Source organism: Ceratotherium simum, chromosome 11 (genome assembly GCF_057802395.1).
Source record: "Ceratotherium simum simum isolate JZ-2026a chromosome 11, ASM5780239v1, whole genome shotgun sequence".
Taxonomy (NCBI): domain Eukaryota; kingdom Metazoa; phylum Chordata; class Mammalia; order Perissodactyla; family Rhinocerotidae; genus Ceratotherium; species Ceratotherium simum.
Window position 1 is genome coordinate 33,713,898 of NC_141910.1, and position 25,100 is coordinate 33,738,997.

Genomic DNA, 25,100 nt, shown 5'->3' on the forward strand with positions numbered 1-25,100 from the left:
AACATCTTTTCATTTTAACGTTATCTTGACAAATGAGGAAAAATTTTGCAGTGTGTGTACCACAAAAGCAAGCAAAATTTTGTGAAAACAGAAGGGACCCCATACTGCCTATTCTTCTCCTAGTGTTCCAAAACCTCCACCTTTGCTAAGAGACCTTGAAATTATTTCAAATATATTTTTCATGCAATGAATGCCAAAAGAGCTAAATTATTCATTGTAAGTGAAAATATTTATTACCATGTGTCGAGAAACTCTGATTCCCTCTCTCGTGTTCCTAATAAGAATCCTGTGGTGTAAAATCATGGGCTGAATCTACTAAATAATTACCCAGTGAATACTGTACCTACCATGTGTATTTTTAGTCTTTATAGCAATAAATATTTTATAAAGTGCTGCATATTCTGGACTAAAAGTCATTCATCCCCAAATCAGTTTCAGATTCTTCTCTAAGAAATAAGTAGCACTGTGGCTTTTAATGGCAGTGGGAAGGAAAGTGGTGACATAAGCAATCAACAACACAGTCTGAGAGAAATTCTCAACACTGATAAAGATTTATGAAAAAATAAATTTAATAAATGCCAAATGAGATCCTCAGAGAACAAGAATTTGTAAGGATTTTTCTGTAAATGTGAAAAAGAAAGTGGGTCTATATTGGAAGAAAAAGGTTAGATGTGTAGGACAAATTATTTTTATGGATGTTCACAATTTATATAAAAACTAATATAGATGCAAGTATCTCTAGTAATTGGAAATCTTTAGCGGGGAAATATTCTTAGACACAGGGAAATGAAATTAGAACTTTGACATTTATCATTTCAAGACTTCTTAATGTGTGGAAGGTGGAGTGATTGCATTTAAAAATTTTTTTTTTCCTATTTGTTGTCAGCATCTAAACATAAACTATTTACTCCCCCCCCCGCCCCCATCAGAATTAGGAGAATGCTGGGGGAAACCAGCATTTTGGAATACAAATTAATATGTGTAGTAGAGGTTTGGCTTTTTATGTGATCTTATAATGATAGATTTGACTTGCAGAAGAGCACAGCTTGAAACACCAACTTTAAAGCATTCTCCAGACCCTGCAAAATTTAGGAAGCACTGTGGCCCTGTGGCCCTGTGGCCCTGTGGCACTAGGGAGAGCAAAGAGGTGCAAAGCATTATGAGGCATGGTAACCACACGCTTCTCCACCAGCTCTTCGTTATGGCCACGTGAAGTATAGGCTTGAATTCTGTTGCCGCAGCTCTGGAACATGTGACCAATTTACCACCCTTAGTGTCTTTCTTGGCTAATTGCCCATTATATATTTTATTCTTTTATTGGGAGTAATTCCTCTTACCATTTTAAATTTACTATAACTGTTGGAATTAACTCTGGGAAAAGTATGCATGAGTTCTGAGAGGATTTCAGCAGATAACTCATTGTTCTTTGCCCGTTTTAGTTAAAGTGACTGAGAAACTGCCTCTGTTTGTTTTACCTTGTATTCTTTGGTCAAAGATGTTCAAGGACAGGAAAATCCTCTACTAGGCACTTTTCTGTTCTGTGTCTTAAGGTTTGGTATTTAAGAGGAGTAGAGTCTTTGCTGTCACAAGAGAGGTAAATGGGAAAGACATAGTTTAGTTGGCTAGTCCTGGAGCAGAGCTGGTTTGATGATGGACTGTCTTACTTGTACATTTTATAATGCTTCTTTTCTCTTAAACCCCTTTCTAGAATTTTGAAACAAAGACCTGTTTCACATCTCACAGAGTGAGACTTTAATCCTGCTTTCCTAAATCTGAAATACCTCCATTATTTGTCTCATTCGTAAAATGAACTGTGACTCCCAGCCACTATCCAAATATAGGTGGAGAATCCCTTTTCTTCTTTCTGCTCATTCTCTTTCTTTATAATTTCTTGTTTGTTTTGCCTCTTTTCTTCTACTTTGCCTCTACCAGAAGTCTGCTAGTGGCATCTATGGCTTTCTTTTGCCCCATTTGTGTCACTTAAGAATCAAATTTTGAAACCAGTGTATAGCTATAAAATTGCTAAGTCACTACTCATCATTTTTAGACCTCATGGAGGTCAGGAGAATCCACTGAATTCTGTAACATTGAAAGGAAACATATTGAACACAACTTAATTTATAAATGAATAGGATTCTGCAGGATTTTAGGAATGGAAAGTAAGATTACTCATCATAGGAGTAGCTAATCGGGCAGAAACTATAGAGTCTTCAGTATATAAATACTGGAAATTTAATTTTTAGTAAACGCTTGATATCTCCTTTTTAATTTTGTTGATTTTGTTTTGTTTTATTTGTGTTTTGTTTTCATTTTCTCTTTTAAATCAAGGGCTTAACATTAGTTGTTATTGTTGTTGAAAATTATAGTTATTTGGTGTCTTAATCCTTATGATTCAATATTCAAGGATAAATGACAGAAGGGTAGGCAAAAATGGTGTTACTAGTAACAACATGTCATGTGACAGTTTCCCTGTTTGAATCATGGTAGTATAGTCAATATTCTAACTACCTTAAAACCACTGTTTCAGGTACCAGCTATCACATTTAGCTGAAAAGTAAATTGTTTGGAACCAATACATTTAGTTTCATTGATAAAATATCAGGCCCTATATATTGGCCTTTCATCTTTGTCTGCAAGCCGTTTCATGAAATCGAAGATTATTATATTTATGTATGTATACATGTATTATGTATTTATATATTTTTAAAACTTTTTATTTTGAAATAATTATAGATTCACAGAAAGTTGCAAAGAAAGATAAAGGGAGATCCTTACACACTTTACTCCACCCCCTCATGTTAACATCTTGCATAACTGTAGTCTAATATCAAAACCAGAATATTGATATTGTTATAAATTACAGAGCTTATTCAGATTTCACCAGTTATACATGCACTTATTGTGTGTGTGTGTGTTTAGTTTGATGCAAGTTCATCACATGTGTAGCTTCTTATAATCACCACAGCAGTCGAGATACTTAACTGTGTAGTTACCTTGTGTTACCTCATGTTACCTTTGATTATTACATTTTAAAGGGACCTGAGGTGTCATCTAATCTAACCTACTTATATTGGGATGGGGAATGATTTCCCCAGATCAATGGTTTAGATAATTATTGAACTCCTAATCGATCCTCAGAATGCTGTGCCCTATTCTAGATCAGTTTCAATCATCCCACTTTACATTCTCAATTTATAAAGTAGGTGGTTATTGTTCTACAAGTTTAAAAGATAAAGGATTTGAAGCGAACAAAAGTTTTACAGTAGTTGAGTTGACCTATTTCATCACAATTCTGCATTTTTTTTAAAAAACTGATGTTCTAATTCTATCACTGGATGCATAATGGGTTAAGGGAACATTGACCATCAATGGAAACATTAGATTAGTATTTCAGACAAAGCATGTGTATGATAGAGGTAATCCATGTTGCTTCGTAGGGACTCAACTAGGTTGCTAAGGGGGAGAAGGTAATTACTACCTATAAAGAAGCCCAGAGAGTTAGCTACAAATTATATAATCAGTACTCTGCATGCAAAGAATTGAATGCCTTCTTCCTCCCATTCACACACAAACACACCAGATAATTTAAGAATTCTTTTCTCTTTCCAGTTTGCCATTAATTTTCACTTTAATTTAGTTATTACTTACAAAACTATTAAGGTGAGGTTGGGGGATCACTGCATGTGATTTGACCCACTCACCTGTACCATATCCACTTTGGAACCATTTTTGATGCTGCTCACTTTGGGAATGAATCTGGTTATAGAAGAGTAGAACAGGAATTATTTGGAAAGAGTGTAGGATCAAAGACTTCTACTACATCAGCATCACAGAAATTGGAGATGTAAAAGACCCATTAGCTGATTTGCCCTATTTCCATAGAAATTGCAGTCAACATTTTTCAAAAGACCTAATCTATTTTTGTTTAAAATAAATGGGAACTCAATGTAGATTCTTGTTAGAGCTTAAAGGTGCTGATTGTTGTGCTTTCTGGTTGTTTTTCTTTTTAGATCCACTTGACAGTTTGCATAGCTAATTATTGTGTTCTTATTTGTTTAATTTCAGCATTGCTGTAGGCTTTTTAGCGTGGGGGAGGGGAGAGGAGCACTACTGCCGTTTTAAAGTACATCAGCAAGCTATTAAATCAAGGAGCGTGGAGGATAAAGAGAATGATTATATGTGTATGTGTGTGTGTTTTGGAAGATAGGTCAAACTTAAAGCAGCAAAGTGAATTTTAAATAACTGCCAGGCTTTGGTAGTTAAATATACCTTTGTGAAGGTTTTGGCAGTACCCAAGAGCAGGAGTTGGTGGGGTCTCTTGGGGCCTCATTTTAATGTAGAGCACTTTCTATCGTGATGGATCATTTGCAGCAAAAGCTTTTGCTAGGAAAACTAAAGAATATATAGTCTTAGAAATCCAGGGTGTTTTTGCTGGTGAATGAATTTGTTTTTTAAATATTGAATTAATTCGCACAATTGCACAGAACAATTTTAGATGAAAAAGCCTTGTCATTTGAAGAGAATTTGTTAAGAATTATTTCTTATCCCAAATAGATAGCTTTAAAACTTTCCAATTTTAGTGTTCTGTAGATTCCATTTTTGGGGAAAAAAATGCTTTTGTCAAGAATCACTGCTTTTTTGTCAATGAATCATGAGTCCATTGTGCAGGTTTTGGAATTTATAAGAATCAACCAAACGCTTTAAGAATAATTGAGGTAGTTCAAATTAGATAAAATGACTTCTTTTCTATGTCTTTTTGTTGTTGGTGATGGTGATGGTGCTTTCTTTGGAGGGGCAGCATTTGATTTAATGACTAGAATTACACACTTTAACCTTCTTTCCCTGCGTTATTGGATGGGACCCTCTTAAGATCTTCCACAATTCATTAGACTGAAAGCTTGCTTTAAGTGAGCATCCCTAAATAATTATCATGCTTCTTTAAGGATATGTACATTTTGAATGAGGAAATTAATGTGAAATTCAGTGGAAAATTTTTACAGCTATTTTATATTGGGGATGTAACTCTGTGTTTGTAACAATGGTGAAAATGATTACTGTTGAATTTATGTATACAGCTTCCCTTAGAAGCCACAGTGGTGAGACTGGCCAGCTAAGGCAGATAATGAGAGACTAGATCTCCATATTTGCATAAATAAATAAATAAATAGATAGATAGATAGATAGATAGTATTTTGTGGTTTCTGGTTGCTATAAGCAACAGAGATAGTTATTTCCAAACCTTTCAAGACACAATGAATGGCAAATATTGTGTGCCTAGTGATTTGAACCTCCACATATGAACTCGGTTGAATGCTTGAGAGCTAAGATGAAACTCATAGACATTCTTGCAAACCATTGCCATGGCAACATACTTAAAATTTCCAAGGTCTGTCTCCCTCGAGTTTGCACCTGCAGTTAGCTTATTGTGAAACAAAAAGAAAGGCTTTCCAGCTTGAAAATGCTTTGGAATGATTGGGAGTATGTTTTGAAATAAAGCAGAGTTTAAAAGTTGAAAAGCAAAATAGAACATTCAGAGAAAAAATACATTTGCATTCTTTATGCAATATTTGGCTTTTTTCCCCTCCTCCTTCACAATATTCTAAGCAAGGCCAAATGTGGATAGTCTACCTATTGTGGTTATTGGGATACTGAGGTTTTGCCTACTTTAATGACAAACATGCTGCCCCCCGGCAGGCTAGAGGTAACATATGCATGTCTTGTATAATAATAATGAAGGCAAGAATAGCTAAGATTTATTTAGTGTTTATTATGTACCAGGAACTGGATTAAGTACTTCATCGATCGTGATTTTCTTAATTCTTACAACTACACTGCAAAGATTGGTACTGCATCCTTCCCATTTTACAAATGAGAAGTTAAATAAATCACCCAAGTTCTAAGAGAACCAGATTTAATTTGGGTCTGACTCCACTGCCCGTACACCGAATCACTGGGGAGCAATGTTGCAAGATCCCATAACCAGTACTTTGTTGTTGTCATTACTGCCCTCGAGTTGATTCTGACTCCTAGCGACCCTGCGTACAGCAGAACAGAACCCTGCCTAGTCTTTTTGCACCATCCTTTCACCTTCCGGCGCTCTATCAGACAATGCTCCACTGCTATTCATAGGGTTTTCATGGCCAGTTTTTTCAGAAGTGGGTGGCTAAGGCCTTCTTCCTACTCTGTCTTAGTCTGGAAGCTCCACCATGGGTGACCCTGCTGATATTCGAAGTACCAGTGGCATAGCTTTCAGCATCACAGCAACACGCAGCCGCCACAGTATGACAGATGGTGTGGTTCTCTGACCAGAAAATGAACGCAGGCCATGGCAGTGACAGCGCCGAGTCTTAACCACTAGACCACCAATAACTAGTACTAGCACTCCTCAATTTGTTAAGTGAAAAGCTGGTCCTCGGAAACGAGAAAATGGGCTACCAGAGAGAGCATCTCTCTCTCTGCTCAGGATACACTGAGTGAATCACTTACCTGGGTAAATATAGCTGAACCCCTTCGTGGCAGCATCAGGTTCTACCTGTAAGTACAAGCCAGCATACCTCCCAGTCTTTCAGGTAGCAAGGAGGTCAAAGACAGTAAGGCTTGACTAGAACTTGGAAAACAAAAATTGAGGTATTTGGAGTCTAGTTCCAATAAGTTTTCTTGGACTTAAGGAAGTAAGAAAAGCAGATTTGAGAATTATCATAGTAAAAATATTACTGGGCAGATCACTTGCAAATAAATGCACTATCATCCTAAGGAACTTTGCATTTTGAGGAAACTAACAAATCTTGTGTATTTTAAGCCATGGGCCTTGACTTAGTGCTTTAAAGGACCTAGGCTTTCTTATTCGAGAGCCTCTCTGACCCTCTTTCTCTTAAAGCCAATTTATTATTTCTCAAGATAGTTAGAGAACCTTGATTATCTGGATTTCCAGCTGAAAGCAGATCTGAAGGAGCAAATTTGAAGGGAAAAGAGTGCCTATAAATCCTGACAGTGATAAACCAGAGAGAAAAACCAGTAAGAGCAGGCATTGACTAAAAAGTGACAGAATTGTTTGGGAACCTAGGGAGCAGGGCAGTGATACGGTCCTCTTTGGAATCTGAAATCACCAGTACTGTGCTGCGGGTACCGATGCTCGGAACGGTGATACTGAACCATCAAGAAAAGCTTGTCTTCTGAACTTTCTGTTTGAATGGTGACACTTACACGATTTCAGAAGTTCTCATGATGACAAATGACATATTTTTTTTTGTGACTAGAAGGCTTATTTCTTGTCCTTTATCAGCAGACATCTGAGTAATGAGAATGGAGGGATGAGGACAGGGATTGCAGAGGCGTGTAGGGAAGGAAAACGGCGCATCCAGGTGGGAGATACGTGCCAGCAACTGCGAGGAAACATGTCAACTGAGTGGGATGGATTGTAAATGCAAGGCTGGAGACAGGAAAGCTATCCGAGAGAGGACGTGGGTAATCGCTTAGTGATCTAAGTGTTTTACGTGTGAACTTTACTTATCACATTTTTAATGGAAAAAAAGTGTGTGAATAGCGATCAAAGAAGGGGGTCGTTAGACAATGGCATAACTAAGTAAAACACTGAAATACCTGTGGGAAGAGTTCAGCCACAAATGCCATCTACTGAAATGTGTACACAAAGGCAGTCTCTCTGGTGAAGCTCCTAGTCCTCAGTAGAAGACAGTTAACAAAATGCTCCCCCCGCATCTGCACATGGGTTCTTCAGTTGGTCCTTAGTGGGCTTTGCACAGGCTGCTGAGTGCTTTCCGGTCTGGCAGCTCTAGGTGATGTCAGCAGACACCATTGCCTGGTATTTCTCAAAAGCCTTGCTTAAAATTTTCCATAAAACGTAAGGCAGGATTGAAAAAGGCAAATCATGTTTGAGAGACTTGGGAAAAGTAGCAAATTATTCTTTCTGCCAGTTTTTTCTTCCCCATTCCCAAACATGAAACTGGGAGCTATGGAAGGAGTAGAATGCCTACTGGCTAGAGAGCCAGGAGGCCAGAATCTACTCCTGAGTCTCACCCTCAGCAGTGCAGTGACCTCGCCACCTTAGGGTTTCCCTCTCTTTACTAGAAGAGCATTGGAACCGATAAGTCAGAGTCTCCAAACTCGGAAACGAATACGATTTGACAGATTCTTGGTTACATCATGCAGCTAGAGAAAAAAGAAGAGAAGCTCCTTGGCTTTTCAATATATTGATGATGTGATGTTTTTTGAGGTGTTTTAAAAAGTACTCTCATATCAAATATGTAATTTGTTCTGTGACGGAATGTTTAAACATGGAAGTGTAAATTTAAGTCAGGAAATTGCACTTCCTTTGTAAAGGGAATGTCTGTGTCTAAAGATCTCAGGAGTCCAGTGCTAGGAATAAACTTTTCTTTGCATGTTGCAGGGAGAGCAAAGTGAGAATGTGCACAGAGCCAGCTGTGCCTATGTAGTAAATACTCTCAATAACATCTTCTAAGTGCCAGCCACTGTGCTAGACAGTGTGCCTATCCAGCCCTAGAGAATTTATTATTCATAATGATTCTGCAAAGTAAGTGTAAATAACTTCATTTTTACTTAAGAAGAAACCTAGAGAAGTTAGAAAACTTGCCCAAAGTCCCACAGCTAATAAGTGGCAGAGCTGGGATTTCAGCCCAATCCATCTAGCTCTAACACCTATGCTCCTTCCACGTTCAGTGGTGAAAGAGCAACTTTCTGCTCACAGACAGTCTTCATTTGCACACCTGAAGTTCTTCATGCAATTCAAGGCAGGGAAGTCTGGTTCCTTATTATATTTCTTCTCTGCATAACTCCTTATTAATCAAAGATATTCTATAAATGATTGTGAATGAGTGAATGAATTAATGAGTGAGTGAATGCATGGAAGAATCAATCAAAGGATATAAATTTTATGAGTGCATTCTGGCCTGCACTTATTTCTTGATGTGAATTTGGTGGCTGGTCTCAATCAGCTCTTATCTTCATGCAATTTGTTTCAGGAAGAAGAAGAAACTTTTATCCTGTAGTTAGATTTTGAAGGAAAACATTATAAAGGCATAGCTTCCCTACAATCAATTGAAAATAATGTAAGACTATTGCGATAGAGTTCAGGTGAGACAGGGAGAGTTGGGGGAATATTATATAGGAAAAAAACCCAGAATGATAGTCAACTGGTTTTTTCTTTGTCCTCTCTATAGAGCAAGCTGTATCTTATTGCTTTCTCAAGGGACAGGAATGCTTCATAAAAGCAGGGATAGCAACATATTGCAAGACATTTTTAGCTTTTCCTTCCTTCTTACTTTCAGTCATTCTCTCTTTTCGGTTAAAGATAATGTCACTTTTTGCTATTTCTCTACCGTAAATTTCCAGGCATGAAGTATAATGTGGAAACCAGTTATAAAATTTCATTGTCACTTCTGGAGATGTTATAAGGCAGATAAAACCTTTGAAAAAGTGTGATTTTTGCCACAATTCTCAACTCCCACTCTTGGGAGTTATACTCCTGGAAAATAATCTATACTTGCTCACTCTTATTTTGAGATTTAATGAGCTGTTAAAAATGAGCAATTGTGACAAACATACAACTAGATGTGGTGAGCTTGGAGAGGATGACCATCAGGGATAAGATTATTTGAAATAATTCTACCAATTCAAGTGTCATGTGTAATATTTCTTCTATTTTTAAAGTGAAGATGAATCATTCACTATTAATTCTATTTTCACAATTATAATTATTTTCATAAAGTGTTTTTATTTCAATTGCAGATACTTAAAGAAGATAGCTAGATTTCAGAGTGTGATGACTTTTTCCCCGATATTTATTGAAGTATAATTGGCAAATAAAAATTGTATATATTTAAGGTGTATGACTTGATGTTTTGATATATATATACACTGTGAAATAATCACCACAATCAATGGTGATGACATTTTAAATCAACTCTATTGAATTCCTGTGATAGATGTTCTGGAGGCATAAAACATAGACATAAACTCTGTGCCACAGAAGTGTATGAAATAAGATAAAACATATGCCTAAGCAGTTCTCAAACTTTTAGATTTAAACATAATTTGGAAAGGCAAATAATTCCACTGTTATAATGCACTAAGGAAATACTGCTCAGTGTCTTAAAGGAGTTAATTAGCATATTATTAATCCATAGGCAATGTCAAATACAAATACAATGTCAAATACAAATACTACAAGTACAACCACTACAATAAGGAGCCAATGCTGCTTGGGTCACACAGAGAATCAGTCTCCTCTTCTCCTCTCAACTCCCCTCCTCTCTTCTCCTTCTCCTTCTTTCTGTCTCTCTGTCTCTCTCTGACTGTGTGTGTGTCTCTCTCTCTTTTATTTTTATTTTTATTTTTTATTTTATTTATTTATTTTTTTCCCCCAAAGCCCCAGTAGATAGTTGTATGTCATAGCTGCACATCCTTCTAGTTGCCGTATGTGGGACGTGGCCTCAGCATGGCCGGAGAAGCAGTCCGTCGGTGCACGGCCGGGATCCGAACCCGGGCCGCCAGCAGCGGAGCACACGCACTTAACCGCTAAGCCGTGGGGCCGGGCCATGCGTCTCTCTCTCTCTTTTAATTAGCAGTGTTTGCTAAGTGATCTGTTTTTCCTGTTTATCTGTTCATTTAGATACACTAGATATAATATGGCATGAATTAAAAGTAAACTCTGGATGCGGAGATAAAATAAGTTAGGTTGTCACAATCTTCTAAGTCCCAGGAAAGTGACTAAGGAAGAGAACTTAGAGAGAACTCCAGCATCCCTGCATCTGTGCAGTAACTCTCCAGGAGATCCAGCCTGGAGAAGAGGCAATCGCAGTGCCGGGCATGGATTGGCATTACCTGTCTTATAGGTTACCAGTGAGGCTGACACATCTGCCCTAAATAAGCAATGCTGAAATGAATCCTATCTGGATATAAAGGGGTCAGCCCAAGAATAACAGCATTAGTGTGAGGGGCCAGTTGGAGTGAGAGATACAGATCCTATTCAACTTAGGGAACAAGAGAATTTTAGGACATGAAAATGAAATTTATTCAGTTAAGTGGATATTTGGTGCCCTCTTTAAGCACTCTCCAGAACTGATCTTTATGTCATGTAAGGAACAAACATAATTCCTTATTAGTAGTAATAATAACTTATATAAACACTGCATTGTGGGAACTTTCATATTTCCAAAGTGCTTTCACACATATCAGATTTGATTCTCATAACATCCCTGTGATATTGAGAAGTTATTATAATTCACATATACAAATGATTATATATACATATATATTCACATATATACTATACATTCTTATGTACTGTTGAAAACACAGAAACCGGTCCAAGATGAAGCATATTGCTTATGAGATCCAGACTGAGACTTGATTTCTAGACTAGTATGTATTTTCCATTATTGGTCAGCATACTGCAAATTAAACTGAAGTGGTTCAACAATACAACATTCCAAATATGTATTAATGAACCAAAGTACGCACCATAAGAAATAAAGTAGTCAAATATGGAAGCTTGGAGCTCCAGTTGAACTAAAATCAACAAAGAATGGATCTTCTTAGTGTATGAACAAAATAACATTGTAACATCTGAGCCAGCTGACATTTACTCCCAATAATTGCTTGATAAAAGCACTCATCACTCATAAAGGCACTGCTCAGATATTGGCTTATTTGGGGGAGCTCAGTGTGAGACCTTGCATATATTCAAGTCATGGATCAAAAAAAAATCAGAAAATCAACTTTCTGTTAACTAAGTCATTATCATTTCCAACCACATCCCTATTTCTTGCTGTTCCATATTCCAAGTGTTGTGTGGGATAGAAGTTCTCATATATTCCCAGGTTAAAGTTCTATCAAGGGGACATTGGTCATGGTACTACTCAGTAGCAAAGAAATGTTTTGGATAACTAGTTGTCTGTGGTTCCTTCTAAACCTTTGACTTTGAACCTCCAATTCTAGGGCCAGCATGTAAATGAGACTGCCCTGGTCAATGAATGCGTGTCTAGATTGTATCTGGAGAAACAACCAGTAGTACTATTCAATGGTCACGTCCATTATTTATTCCCAAGATGTAATAAGAGATAATTTGACAAAACCCTAATGATGGTTGTGTGAGAGAGACAAAGATAAATATCTCATTAGCACTTACGTTGTGAAAACAGTAGTTAATAAGATAGACCTGGGAAGTTGGAAGAATTTTCATCAGTGGATTAATGAGAAGAGAGACAAAGAGTTCATTGAGTTAATTTTGTAGCCAGCATGGCCTGCAATGTTCTAAGTCAAGGAGAAAAATAGGCAGGAAAAAATACAGCAATTTACATTTTCTTTCTGTCTCCAGGAATTTACTTATGCATTTATGTGCAGAAATGACAGGCAAGATGTTTAAGGTCTTTAAAAAAAATGTTAAAAAAAGATTACCACAAGTAAATAAAGAACTTTCTGGGTATACTCCATTTCAAAATAACTGCAGTTATATCACTATTTGAATTTTTGTAACTGGACTTAAATAATTGAACTCTGACATTCATTTTGTTCCCTTTTTACTGTCACCTAATGTGCTGCCATATCAAGTGGTGCAATAGCTGTGTGAGTCTCCTTGTATGGGCGTGTGTTTTCTTCATAACAATCTTAGTGGTTACTTATCTAAAATCCAATACTCTCCTTTGCCACCTTTTAACTTATTTTAGATTTATTTCATCATGTATGTTTATAAACCACACCAAATCCTTTAGAGAACAAGATGGTTTTGGATGGATGGATGGGTAGATGAATGGATGGGTGATGAATGGATAGATAGAAGTCATCTGGGATAAGAGACAATCATAGTCTACTGGGGATTGGGATAATATCATAGCTTTGCCATTAATTAGCAGTATAATTGTGGTCAAACAAAACAGTTAATTTTCTACATTCAGTTTCCTGATATGTAAAACAAAGAGCTTTTAGACTGATGATCACTAAGATCTGGCTCAGTAAAAGAAGAGCTATGACTGTTTGACTAAAACATGATTCCATTCCCTAATGTGTTGGATGCCGCCAATGAAAGCTTGGATTTTGAAGGCATGCTAACTGAAACTATCCATCATTGGCATTTTACAGTTACAAAATCTGTTTTGGCCTTGTTACCAACAAGGATTTTCAGTTCAACCTGTGTGACTAATTAGTCCATTCAGTCACAATAGTTGGACTAGAGATTCATATTGACACAGCCAGAAGCCTAGATTTGCATTGTAAACATCTGTTAGTATTTATTTAATTTGGAAATGGCCAAACCCATTTCAGAAAGTGCTTTGTCCAGAAACAAAACAGAGAGGGAACACATTCAGTCACATGCATATTCTAGTTTCCCTTTCAGCACCTCCTCTCCACTACCAACAATCTTTGGAAGGCTTACACCCCCAAATTCTAATTAGTGAGAATCTAGGAAAGCAGATTATTCCAATGCCTTCCTGAAAATTTAAACTTCACTTTAACTTTTTCTTTTGGCCAGCCCTCCTACATTGCTTTGGCTAAAAATGGAAATGCAATATGAGCATAGAGATCGTCAGTAGCTTAAAGAAATAGTAAAAGAGATGCACTATCTTTTTTAAAACATAAATTTAATTCAAGTTTCCTGACACCAGGTTTCTATTTTACAGGTTTCTATTTTGCATAACTTTGCTGAAATTTAATGTTCTTTTTGATCAGGCAGTGTAGGGGATCAGAATTTGCCACTGCAAAATATGTCTCTTTGGCTTGATTATTTTTAAGAACAAAAGACTCAGGAAGAAACTTTGACCTTCCCCCTAACTGCTTCAAAGAATTTAAGATAGGATTGTTTCAGGAAGGAGCTATCACCATAGATAACAATAGTAGAGTATGAACTAGATGTGGTAGACAGAGAGGAACCTAGCAAGACCCATTTGATCAAAGTCCTCTCCATGTCCCATTGTCTCTGCAAGGCATGGCAAACATTTGTTTACCAAACATTCACTTTTCCATCCCCATGTGAATTGCCTTCCTCCCCTTTGAAGTCCCAAATCACTACCCCCAACATCTTCCTCTGTCTTTAGCTGAAGATGATATTTAACATAGTGCCTTCGCCCATTTTGGCTAGTTATTCAGTTTTCCTGGTTTTCTCCCATGCATACATGTTATTAAACATTGTTTGATTTTCTTCTGTTATTCTATCTCATGTCAATTTAATTCTTAGACCAGCCAGAAGACCCTAGAGGGTAGAGGAATATTACTTTCTCCTCTATAGCAGGAATTCGCTTCTTTTCTTTCTCCCATACTTTTCTTTAAATTCATTTTTCTGTGGTGTTATTTCCACATCCCTATCTTCCCCTTTGAGTTTTGCCTATTAGGCAAGTATCAAATGACCAGTATCAAATGCATATAACAATGCATGTTAAAATGAGTAAGAGATTGTGATCTCTTTACCATGATGGAGTTTTTCTATCCAACCCACTTTCACTGTTCTGGAACCATTGCGTACATTTTAAACAGCCTAGAAAATTTTGAAGACAATCGAATGGCTTTCAAGTCTGTCTTTTTCCCAAGCAGACAGCTGATTTATGGTTACTTTTTGTAATAACCTAAGGCATCAATTGGGGAAAAACATTAAAGAAATGTGAAAGCTGGCTGTTTTCAGACATATTTAAGCTTTGCCCTAAATATTCGTGAATACCAATGTTCAAACATTCAAATTGGGTAAAGGAGCATACAAATGGGTATTTTTGGGGGGTAGACCCTTAACTATCACACTTAGAATAATAGCACCTCCACCTGCATTCTGCATAAGCGTGTTGTTGGTGAATATTTAATGAAGTAATAGCTATGGGAGCACTGCTACATTTCAAGAAAAATAAGTAATTTGAATTGAATTGATTGTTGTTACTTGTATTACTGAGTGACTTGTCCCTGTGCTTTAGAATAGAGTGAGCATAATAAGTTATTTGCAGGTAGGAACTGCAATTTTTACCTTGGTACGTAGTGACCATATATTGTGCCTATCAGAAAATGCTGTGCATAAATGAGGTGGTGTTTCATATTTGTTGGTGAGTAATTGATCCTCCTTTTCTTTGTTATTTGTGTGCTGGAGCTAAAATTCATCCTTCACATATTGGGTCTCAGTTTATTATTTTTATTTTTATTAGGTTCGTGAGCCATGGGATTGACATCTTTATGTGGCATCTACTACTCAGAGAAATAATTGACAAATAGGAACCAAAAGTTTGATTGAGACAATGAAAACTACAATAGGACCTATGCAGAGTCTCTAAATTCTTTTTGCACATTTAATAGGATTGTTGATTAACTAAAATTACCAATTTGATATATTTCGTTATTGATTTGATTTGATCAAACTGACCCACTGTTTGGGAATTATATGTATGTATTACAATTGGGTTATTTTTCTGCAGTTTTTCCTCTTGGTGAAATTGTGACACTTCCTAGAAACTTCTTGCCCCATAGATTACCAGTGCAATGGGTTGGACCTTGCTTGGGGAATTTGTAACACTAATTCTGAATCCTGGCATTTTTCTTTCTTCAGGGAAACACACCTAGCAATAAATCTTTTCTTAAGAGACTATCAGGTTCCATTTTGAAAGTCAGACATGAATGCTGTCTCTCTTCCAGAGCAGCCTCACATAGACAAAAGTATTAGCAAGGACAAGTGTCCGTCAGTTAGCCAAACATATCACATTTCAGCTAGCACCATACTCAACCCATCAGTTGTCTCAATCAGTTCAGTCTCAATGTCCATCACAGCAGTGAAAGTTTAGGCTACATAATGTTATGCAAGTGAGCACCGTTGCTTGAAACAGTATTTTTTTATGCTGTATTTGGATCTATGGACAAATAGACTATTGCTATTTAGAAACACACTTTCACTCAAAATTTTAGAGTAAATCAAGGATTTCTTTGTGGGCATCAAATTCATAGTGGACATCCTTTTGCACGGTTGGAATTTACTCTTTTCCTCACAAAGCGGATTTGTTCTGGTGGAGTTTTCTTGTAGGTGTTTTCATGGGAATATATCAGTCTTCAGCAAAGCTGTTTATCTTGAAGAATAAAGTTTAGGAATGCTGTTCTTAGCAGGCATATAATATTACAGATTAAGGTTACTGTCCTCTCGTCATGTCTTTTTACCACACAGTTATGCAATTGTGCTGTATTTTAAAAAGTGACATCAAGTGAATATGCAGCAAGTTCCGCAATTAAGGGCAAGGGGGAGGTTCCCTGGTGAGTGAGAAAAAAGAACAAAAATACACACGTCAGTGTTTCTCTTTTTCTAATTCACCAGTGGTCTTTCCCTAATAACCCTGGATATTAAATAAATTGGTCTAAATTTTTACTATACGTTAAGAACATTGTTTCTTCTCCATCCTGATTACATTTTCCTACCCTATAACATGTTGGTGTTTATCCATAGAATATGATGAATTAAGTTTCAGTGCCTTTATTTCTTGAATTCTGTGTGAGTCATTTTTTCCCTAAAGGTAAGGAGACCTAAGTATTTTTAGTAGACATTTTGAACAAGAACAAATACTTGCCATGTGAATGTACAGGCCACTCTGAATTAGGGAAGATCAGCATGGCACTTTGATCTGTGAGTGGTTAAATGCACAGTTAGGGACACTTATCTAAATGGCTGGTTAGGTAAAACTAATGCTTTTGCTTGATCACTATTCTGTCTCTTTCAACAGGTTTGTCTCTTTTCTGAAAAAGGTTATAAACATCAGGGAAAAGTATACTGAAGAATAGAATTGATTAGTGTGACATATTTGAGTTTCTTTCTGCCACTCTCTCAACAGCATGTCATAGAGAGGTAGTTCCAAACAGAGTGAATTAAATTTAAATTACACAGCTTTGGCTAGAAAATTGTTCAGTTAATTCAGCCTCTGAAATGAAATTTGTTTTTTTTTCGTACACTTGAGCCACTTCCTGATTTTTCATACAGCGATGATTTCTGCCAAGGCAGAAATCTGTTGATTTGAGATCTTTTATTCACAGACAATTGTGGTTTTTAATTTCTGAGGAAAAATGTGAAAAACAAGAATGTATATTCATTATACCAGGAAAAGTACATTAAAAACTAGAATATAGTTTTACAATGGGGTCATATTTGTACAGTGATTTATTTCTACTGTAAAGGGCTATAGGAGGCTATGGTATGACATCTTATGTTATTTTAGGTACTGTGTTTCGTGAAAGATGACACTGAGAACATTCTAACGCTTTCTGTTTGCTGTGGAATTGTTCCAAAAGGCTGTTGAATATAGAAAATAGATCAGCTTTTAACAGAAAATTTAACTTGTGCGGCCTAAATAATTTAGTCTGCGTGAAACACTATACACTGAGTCACACATTTTTAGCCCATAAATTTCTTTTAAGAAGCAGACTTCATTATTTATATTTGATGTTTGACTTATAATTCAGAATTTGGACCCAGGCAGTAAAGGATGGAAGCTTAGTTTACAAAGTACCAATATAGCTACTGTATTTTGATATAAATACTAACATGAGATCTAAAGTTGAGAATAATTCACATCTACAACTTCTGGTTTAATATCTAAAATTATATTATTTATAAATATAGTGCAAAAAAGATTAAATTGGTGCTACATTCATGAAATAAGAGCAATAACGTTGATAATATCGCAACTTTTATAAGCATTTACAATGCGGTCCTATTCTAGAAGCTTCTCGTATACTAATATAATCCTTACAACAATAGCTACTATTATGCTCTCCATTTTTCCAGATGAGAAAAATACGGCACAGATGGTTTTTACACTTTAAAAGCAAGGTTTCTCAACTTCTGCATTATTGACATTTGGGGTCCGATGGTTGTTGTGGGAGGACTGTCATGTGCATTTTAGGATGTTTAGCAGCACCCCTGGTTTCTATCCATTAGATGCCAATAATAGCAGACCCCCACCCCCAGCGCAATTGTGACAACCTAAAATGTCTCCAGACGTTGCCAGATGTCCCCCCCATGTGGAGGGGGGGAAAGGGGCAACGTGGCTGCTGGTATGAAAAGCAATGGATTAAACAATATATTCACATCTTCCTCCTCCCCATATCAAGAACAAAACAACAACCCTAAACTGATTTCATCAATATAGTTAAAATTCCTCAAGGAAAATGGAAAATTGTCTTATAACCTTGAAATTAATTTTGAAGAGTATCCACTGTGGTTGAAAAAAAAGTAGCTTTCCATTTGAAGTTGGCTCTAAAAAAAAATCAGATTATCTGCTCTGGGGTAAATTGGAACAATTGACCTGCAAGACCTCATAATCCAATAATTTGTTATTATCAAGTCAGCTTGGATGTTATCCTGCAAGATGTGCTGGTGCCGAAAGAGGATGGGTGTTTGCCTTTTAAAACTCCCTTTAATGAAAGATACCTGCGTGACTCTCACACCAATTGCTGTTGGTTATCACTGACATGAACAGTTACAGTTCCAGGAAAACTGATATTTTTAACTTCCTCTTTTAAAATAACAGCGGCAAAATGAATGAATCCAGTCTCCCAACTATCTCAGTGGAATTAAGAACAGAATAACATGAAACCATCTCAAAATGCTATTTAAATATTTGTATTTATTTAAAGTTATACTGTGAACATTAGCATCTGAACAAATTCTTTATTCTCAAGTAATTAAAGACTCTGCACTTGAAAGATTTTTAAGCCTAGTTTTTGTCACAAAAGTACATTTGTCCCTTGTCTCCATTTTTCAAAATGGCACAATTTTCTTAACATTTACTTATTTGTACTTTTAATCTCTGACTATATTAGGTACTCTTTTAGTGAAAGTACGTCATATCATATTTCTGCTTTTTTTAAAAATGTAGGACCTATATTATTGTAATTCCACTTTTAAATAAGTGGACTTATTGACTTCATCAGTGTTGCGGTTCTGATAATTGTGTCAACAATTATAATCTCTTTAATCGTTAGCCAATGTAATGAGATATTTTCCTTCTTGTCCCTTGAATTCTCTCTGTTACCTTATCATTAGCCAAATCTGATGCAAACCTTCACAATTTCCATGCAATATCTATGCTGAGTTTACTGCAGCTTGTAAGTGGCAGTAAAGAACAACCCTTGGTGCTTGTAAATGTGTTGATTATGTGACTAACTGCTAGGATTTATACACTCTGCTTTTTATTACAGTGATGGTTATCTTTTCTGCTGTAAGTGCAATGAAGCAACTAGAATGTCACAGAGGAAACTGTCACCTCTATCCTATTCACTGTAAAATATCATCCCTCCCAATACACTTTTCATTTATTATGAAACCTTAATGATGAAAAGAACATTGAGGAAACGATACCTACTATCTGAATCTTACAAAAATGAGAATAGAGAGGGAAAGCTCAACACAAATTTAAAAAATACCTTAAATGGACTATATTTGCTTCCCTTTTTGCATCAGTGAAAGATATTCTCTACTTAATCTATGTTTCCTAATAATGACAAGCTATATTTCAAAGATTCATCAAATTCTACCTGGTCATGAATATAAAAGGTTATAGCTGTTCTGCTTTTAGGAAGCCAAGCACAAGTACTGCATAAAGCCTACTGATGCATACATTGTAGCACTCCAGGGCTGTAATAAATTTCAAGTCATCTGTTTCTGCCAGGTTGTTTTAAACCTCTTACAGTACTGTGTGCAGCTTCTCTGTGCAGTTGAATGGTTGGGTATCTCTAAGTTGGCTACCACCATTTCTGTGTCCTTGTGTAAAATGAGCTATAATCAAGTTTTCACAAATATGCAAATACTTCCATGAAGGATCTAAAATAAGTTGAAAAATGTAAGCTCTATGTCCTTGGGAAGGCAAATATTGAATTTTGTTTCTCAACCTGTGAGGTAAAAACAAACGGTGTTTCACTTGTCAATGAGACAAAGATGAGAGGATCTGTTAGGTCCCTTTAAATTAATCTACTGAATGTGATTCTTTTACAGACCACAGATGACATCCTTGTGGCCTCAGCGGAGTGTCCCAGTGATGACGAGGACATTGACCCCTGTGAGCCGAGCTCAGGTGGGTTAGGTTAGTCGACTTTTTTTCTTACTTTCTTTGCTTTACTCTAAATCTTTGTTGCATGCCGTAGTCCTTAGAAGAGCCTTGCGTTTATGTCTAGAAGTCCACCCTATTAAACAGTCTCATTGTGAGATAAGAGTTCTTGCTTTTCACCTGGATAAATTTCTCCAGGAAATTTACTGAACATTTACGGAACAACAAATTTTTAAAAACAAAACCCACCAAGATTACGTATTTCAGGAAAAGCAGTGGAGGACAGCACAAGGCTGTTACCTTACTGTTCACGTTCTGTTAACTCACAACATAATATAATATAATAGGCTTTCCCTTGGGCCACCTGTAGTAAAACTGAAAAGCTTAAAAATTGCAGTGTATTGTGGAAAATTATTTGACCTTTCTACTGACAAAAAGTCCCCACCACTCATTCTTCCAGCAAATTGTCTTAAGTGATATATTTCTGAATTTCGGAAGTGAGGGTATTATGGCAGTAGTAAAATAAACAGTGGGTAGAGTTCTTGATACATTTAATAGAGAAATATTTGAGTCTTGCCATGTATCCCTAAAATTCAAATTGATGCATTTTGACTCTAGTTGATGCATAATTTCTCCTCCTTCTTTGTGATACAGTGTGCCTGACTAACATATAAATATTGTTTCCATGCAGCCTTGTAGTGTTAAGTAGCGGCTGTGGACCCTGAAAATGAATCATAGCCTGGGTTTGATTCCAGATATTTATAGTACCAAGTATTAGGGTCATTTCCATTAGTTTCCTTTGTAAAGCAGTGTTTCTTAAAATTCAATAATTTTCTTATTTAGGTTAACAAAATGAGTGAGGTAGATATGGACTAACCACTATCAGCTACCTCGTGATCTCTGTAGTTGTCACCTAGGACCCCAGGAGAACTTCATGTCACAATAAAATAACTTATTTGCATTCTTGTGAAGAATATCACTGTAAATTAAATCTATTAACTCTGATATTTGGATAAAAACATGGTTCAGGATGCATATCTTGCATCTCCTTTTGAATATCGCTTCTTCCTGCTGATTGTAGCTCTATACTCTAAGCACTTAGAGCAGCTACTGAATGCCAATGAGGAGCAGAACCTCAGCAGTCATATGTCAGCAGGAGAAGGTTTGGGATATTCAAACTGGTTGTGTTCTGGTCCTCCTTCCTCTAGCCTCCACCCCACCAATCAAAATTCTCAGCCTCCAGAACTATCTTTCATACACAGTTATTAGAACTCTGATGACCATCCATTCTTCCAGTTTATTGAAATCTACAACCATTCCCTTTTGGTTGTCTGGGCAGATGTGGTCACTTCATGATACCATCCTGGGCCGCTTTGCCAAGATCCTGCCTTTGTTTTCATTGGTATTCTAATTCTCTCTGTGTTAGCCAAAAAAAAAAAAAAAAAAAGTTATTTCTTTTTTGTCCATTACATCAATCCCTATCTGTATGCCTTCCTCTTCCCTCAAATTTCTTCTTTCCGCATTTCTCCTATTCTCACACCTGATTGTGACATTCTTTTTTGTATCCGATCTTCTCTGAAATCCTACAGCATGGATTGTTCATAAAACAAAGTCTGGTGTTTGGTTGTACACTGATGTGTGTGTTTATATTTATATTTGATTTTGTTTTCCCAATTAGCATTTTCTTAAGAGAAATCGATTTTTTCAGTATTTTCCAGTGTATTAACACAGTGCTGAAAACAGTATAGATTCTTACTAGTTACAGTACTTGCTGGATTTCTTCTGGCCTGAATCCTACTTTCACTGTCTGAGTATAGGCTATCATTCTCTTTATATAGAGTCCTCACTTTGAATACCTAGTAAATCTAGTGTGAGAACTCTAATGGTACTTAAAATTGTCACTTCTTTTTCTTCTTGAATGCGGCTAAATGATTCAATTCTTCTAGCCATTGCTTATGGGTCTTACTAACCATTCCTTATAGACTAGTTTGCGGTCTCTCCCTTTCTCTGGGAACACAGGCCCTGAGAACAAGACAGTAGGATGGGGGAGGGGAGAGGAGAGAAAAAGAGAGAGAACTTTTTTGTCAGCTTCCTCTCCTTTTTATTCACCTGACTTTTGTCTGCTTTGTTGACTATTATAACACATGAAAAGTGAGGAGCAGCCTGTTAATAACCGTACTCCAGATAATCTCTCTGCCTGTGTTTTCTTTACCACACTTATCACTATCTGAAAGACTCTACTAATCTGTTACTTGTTCATTAGTGTGTAGCTTGCATCCCCCACCAGAAGGGAAGCTCCGTGAAGCAGGCACCCTGTTTGTCTTGCTCCCTGCATGGATTTGTCGTGTAAATTTTCATTTTGTTCCACTGTGCCGAAGTCTGCCGTCCAGTGTACAAGACACAGCAGCTACTGACTGACTGATGACAGCTACTTGGGTACTCTTGTAGCAGGACGAGTTTAACTTCTCATCCTCTCCCTCAGTGTTTCTTTCCTCACTCCCTAGTTTTCAATTCAATTCTTCTTAAGGCTTAACTTTCAGATTCTGTTGCTTCAGTGGGATCTTTCGCTGTAAGCTTTTCTTCTGATCTTACCTTTCCTTGATAGTGTATTCCATGAATAGTTCTCTTTCTATATTACATTTTGTAAGTGAGATCTCTTTTCTACCTTGGCTTTTTCTGTCCAATTCCCTATGTTTTTTTTTGTAATGCTTATCTTTAATAACTCATGCAGTGTTGCTCTTTTGGCAGAATTGGCTCTGTTCGTGTGATAGCTTCCTATGAAATTCTTAGTTTATATGATTTGTTTCTATTTTCCAACTATTTTTTTGGAATAGAGATTTTTTTTTTTATCCTCTTTGAATCTGAATATCGTTTCATTATAGCGTGCCTCTCCTGCAGGTCTTTGTTTCTTAATGTAATGATGTACTGGTTTTCTTAAATATTTTTTTCTTGCTTGCTTTTCATCTTGATTACAAACATAAAATAACATGGACAAGAGTTATAGTTGCTGATGTTATTAGACCTTGGATATTGTTAGATATATCTTGATAAAAGTCATTTCAAATATTAGCAGGTCATATTTTGGGAAACTGAAATTTTAGGAAAGCAACATATTGAGTTAAATATTCAGAAGTGGATATTTCTGCTATGCACTTTTGCTACTCCTTAAGCAAGTGAAAGCAGATATTTTTGTAAAGAGATGCATAATTACTTTTATAAGTAGGTTGCCCAAATTTTCTATGTATTTCATTGCCAATGTCTTTTAGGTTCCCTGAGTATTTACATATGAAGTTTCTCTAATCACCCTAACCCACCCCTTCCTCAAAAAATGACTTCTTCTCTGAAAATGTGCTATGCTCATTATTTAAGTGCTTTCCTAAGGCTATTAATAAACAAATAGGAAAAATCTAGCATCTTATTGAACACAAGTAAATTTTACCTTTTATCAAGTGTTTGATAAATTTGAATTACCATATGGTCCCAGCCAGAACTCTTAATGAAGAGGGAAGTTGTATGTTGTTGGATTGTCCATTTCACCACTGATCAGGTAGTATTGAGTCCTACTGTGCACTCTCTGCTCTGCTGAGCTCTGGGAGCAAAAATAGAGTTTACATCTTCAATTCCCTTCTACAAAAGGACATCTTTCTACCTCAGGTGCTTTTTTAGTTATTCTTTATGATTACCAGATTCTTCTTCTTTGACATTAAAATATCATGTATTTTTCAGGTTGTTGCAAGAATTAAAACTAATATATTTAAGGCACCTACTGCAATGCCTGGCATAAAGTAGAGCATACGTGGCAGCTTTTCTTTTTCCCAATTCAGTTATATAAAAAAGAATATTCAAGCTATTTTTTCCCTTTTACATAATGGTGTTACTTGTCCTGGCTCAAAATTGGTGGGCAACTGATGAAATCACTCATGCCTCCTGATGGGAACTGTACATGTTGAAACTAGATCAGGAACAACCCCCTGGGTGGGAACACATGGAACTCAATTATACCTGATTCCAGCCACACTGTCCTGCCTGGTTAGCATTGGATGACAACTTCACATTGGTATAAATAGTGTTGTAGAATATGAGATGGTGGCTGTGCAATTCAGGAGGTTTAATTGAACCTCATGACTTAGTTGACAGGTAGAAATCTGAAGCAGCCACTTGTAACTAGGTCACAGGATACCATCGCCCTAAAATGCCTGGTTTCACCTGCCAGGACATGTGACAGGTGGATGACTTTTTCTTCACACCTTTTCTCAAAAACACTTTTTCTCTGTACTTTTCCCTCAGCCTAGAGATTTGGTTATTAGACTGAATGATTTAATATATGGAAAGCATGTTGTAGAACAATGCCTTGCTCATAATAAGTGCTATATGAGTGTTTGCTGTTATTACTATTTGCATCATATACATATATATATTTTCCAAGAATTCTTTTTTTCACGTGAACATAAGTTTTTGTAAAACAGATTTCTCTGAGATCTTGTGTTTTAGATTCACTTAGTGAACTGACAAAATGACGACACTGTAAACCACTTAAATTCCAAGATGACTCTTAATCATGTCAGTACGCCTTAGTTTGAGGCCTTCTTCTAAATAGACCCCTTTCTCAAAACTCCTGAAGGAATTTGAAAAGGTGATTTTTATGTTGATATCTGAGACTATAAATGATGATAATGACTCTCTTTGGTGTAGGAACTTTCTGATGAATGACTTTAATTTGTCATTTGTAACAAAGAGAACAGGCCCAACTTCCTGTTTCCTGGGAGCCCTATTTAGGATGGACAATTTCCTCTTAGATTTATCGTGCGAAGAATAATATGACTGTTCTCTTTGTGTATGTATATGTGGGCAGGGGTAGCTAACAGGATATTGGGCCACTTTCAAATCAATTAAACCCTTGTCAAACGAGAAAAAGAAAAGCTACATTGAATAACAAAAAAATCTGACTAAATATAGGCGAAGAAAAGAATCGTCATTTTTGTGGCAATCTCTGAAACATTAGCTGAACCAGTGGGGATAGGGTGGTCAGTACAGCCCCTCAAAGGATCACTGTTGATTGCCTGTCATTTGGATCAC

At 36.5% G+C, this 25,100-nt stretch overlaps 1 protein-coding gene across 15 annotated transcripts in view; it reads left to right on the plus strand.

The window, feature by feature from the left end:
• NRXN1 (neurexin 1) overlaps window positions 1-25,100 on the plus strand; it is a 1,078,564-nt gene that overhangs the window by 1,033,055 nt on the left and 20,409 nt on the right. For 9 of the 15 annotated variants that reach the window (XM_087436779.1, XM_087436782.1, XM_087436775.1 and 6 more), the window contains one exon: window positions 19,973-20,060. In XM_087436779.1, coding sequence (XP_087292905.1) covers window positions 19,973-20,060 — 88 coding nt within the window. The remainder of the gene's footprint in view (window positions 1-19,972; window positions 20,061-25,100) is intronic. The other 6 variants (XM_087436780.1, XM_087436781.1, XM_087436783.1 and 3 more) reach the window with 1 other exon arrangement.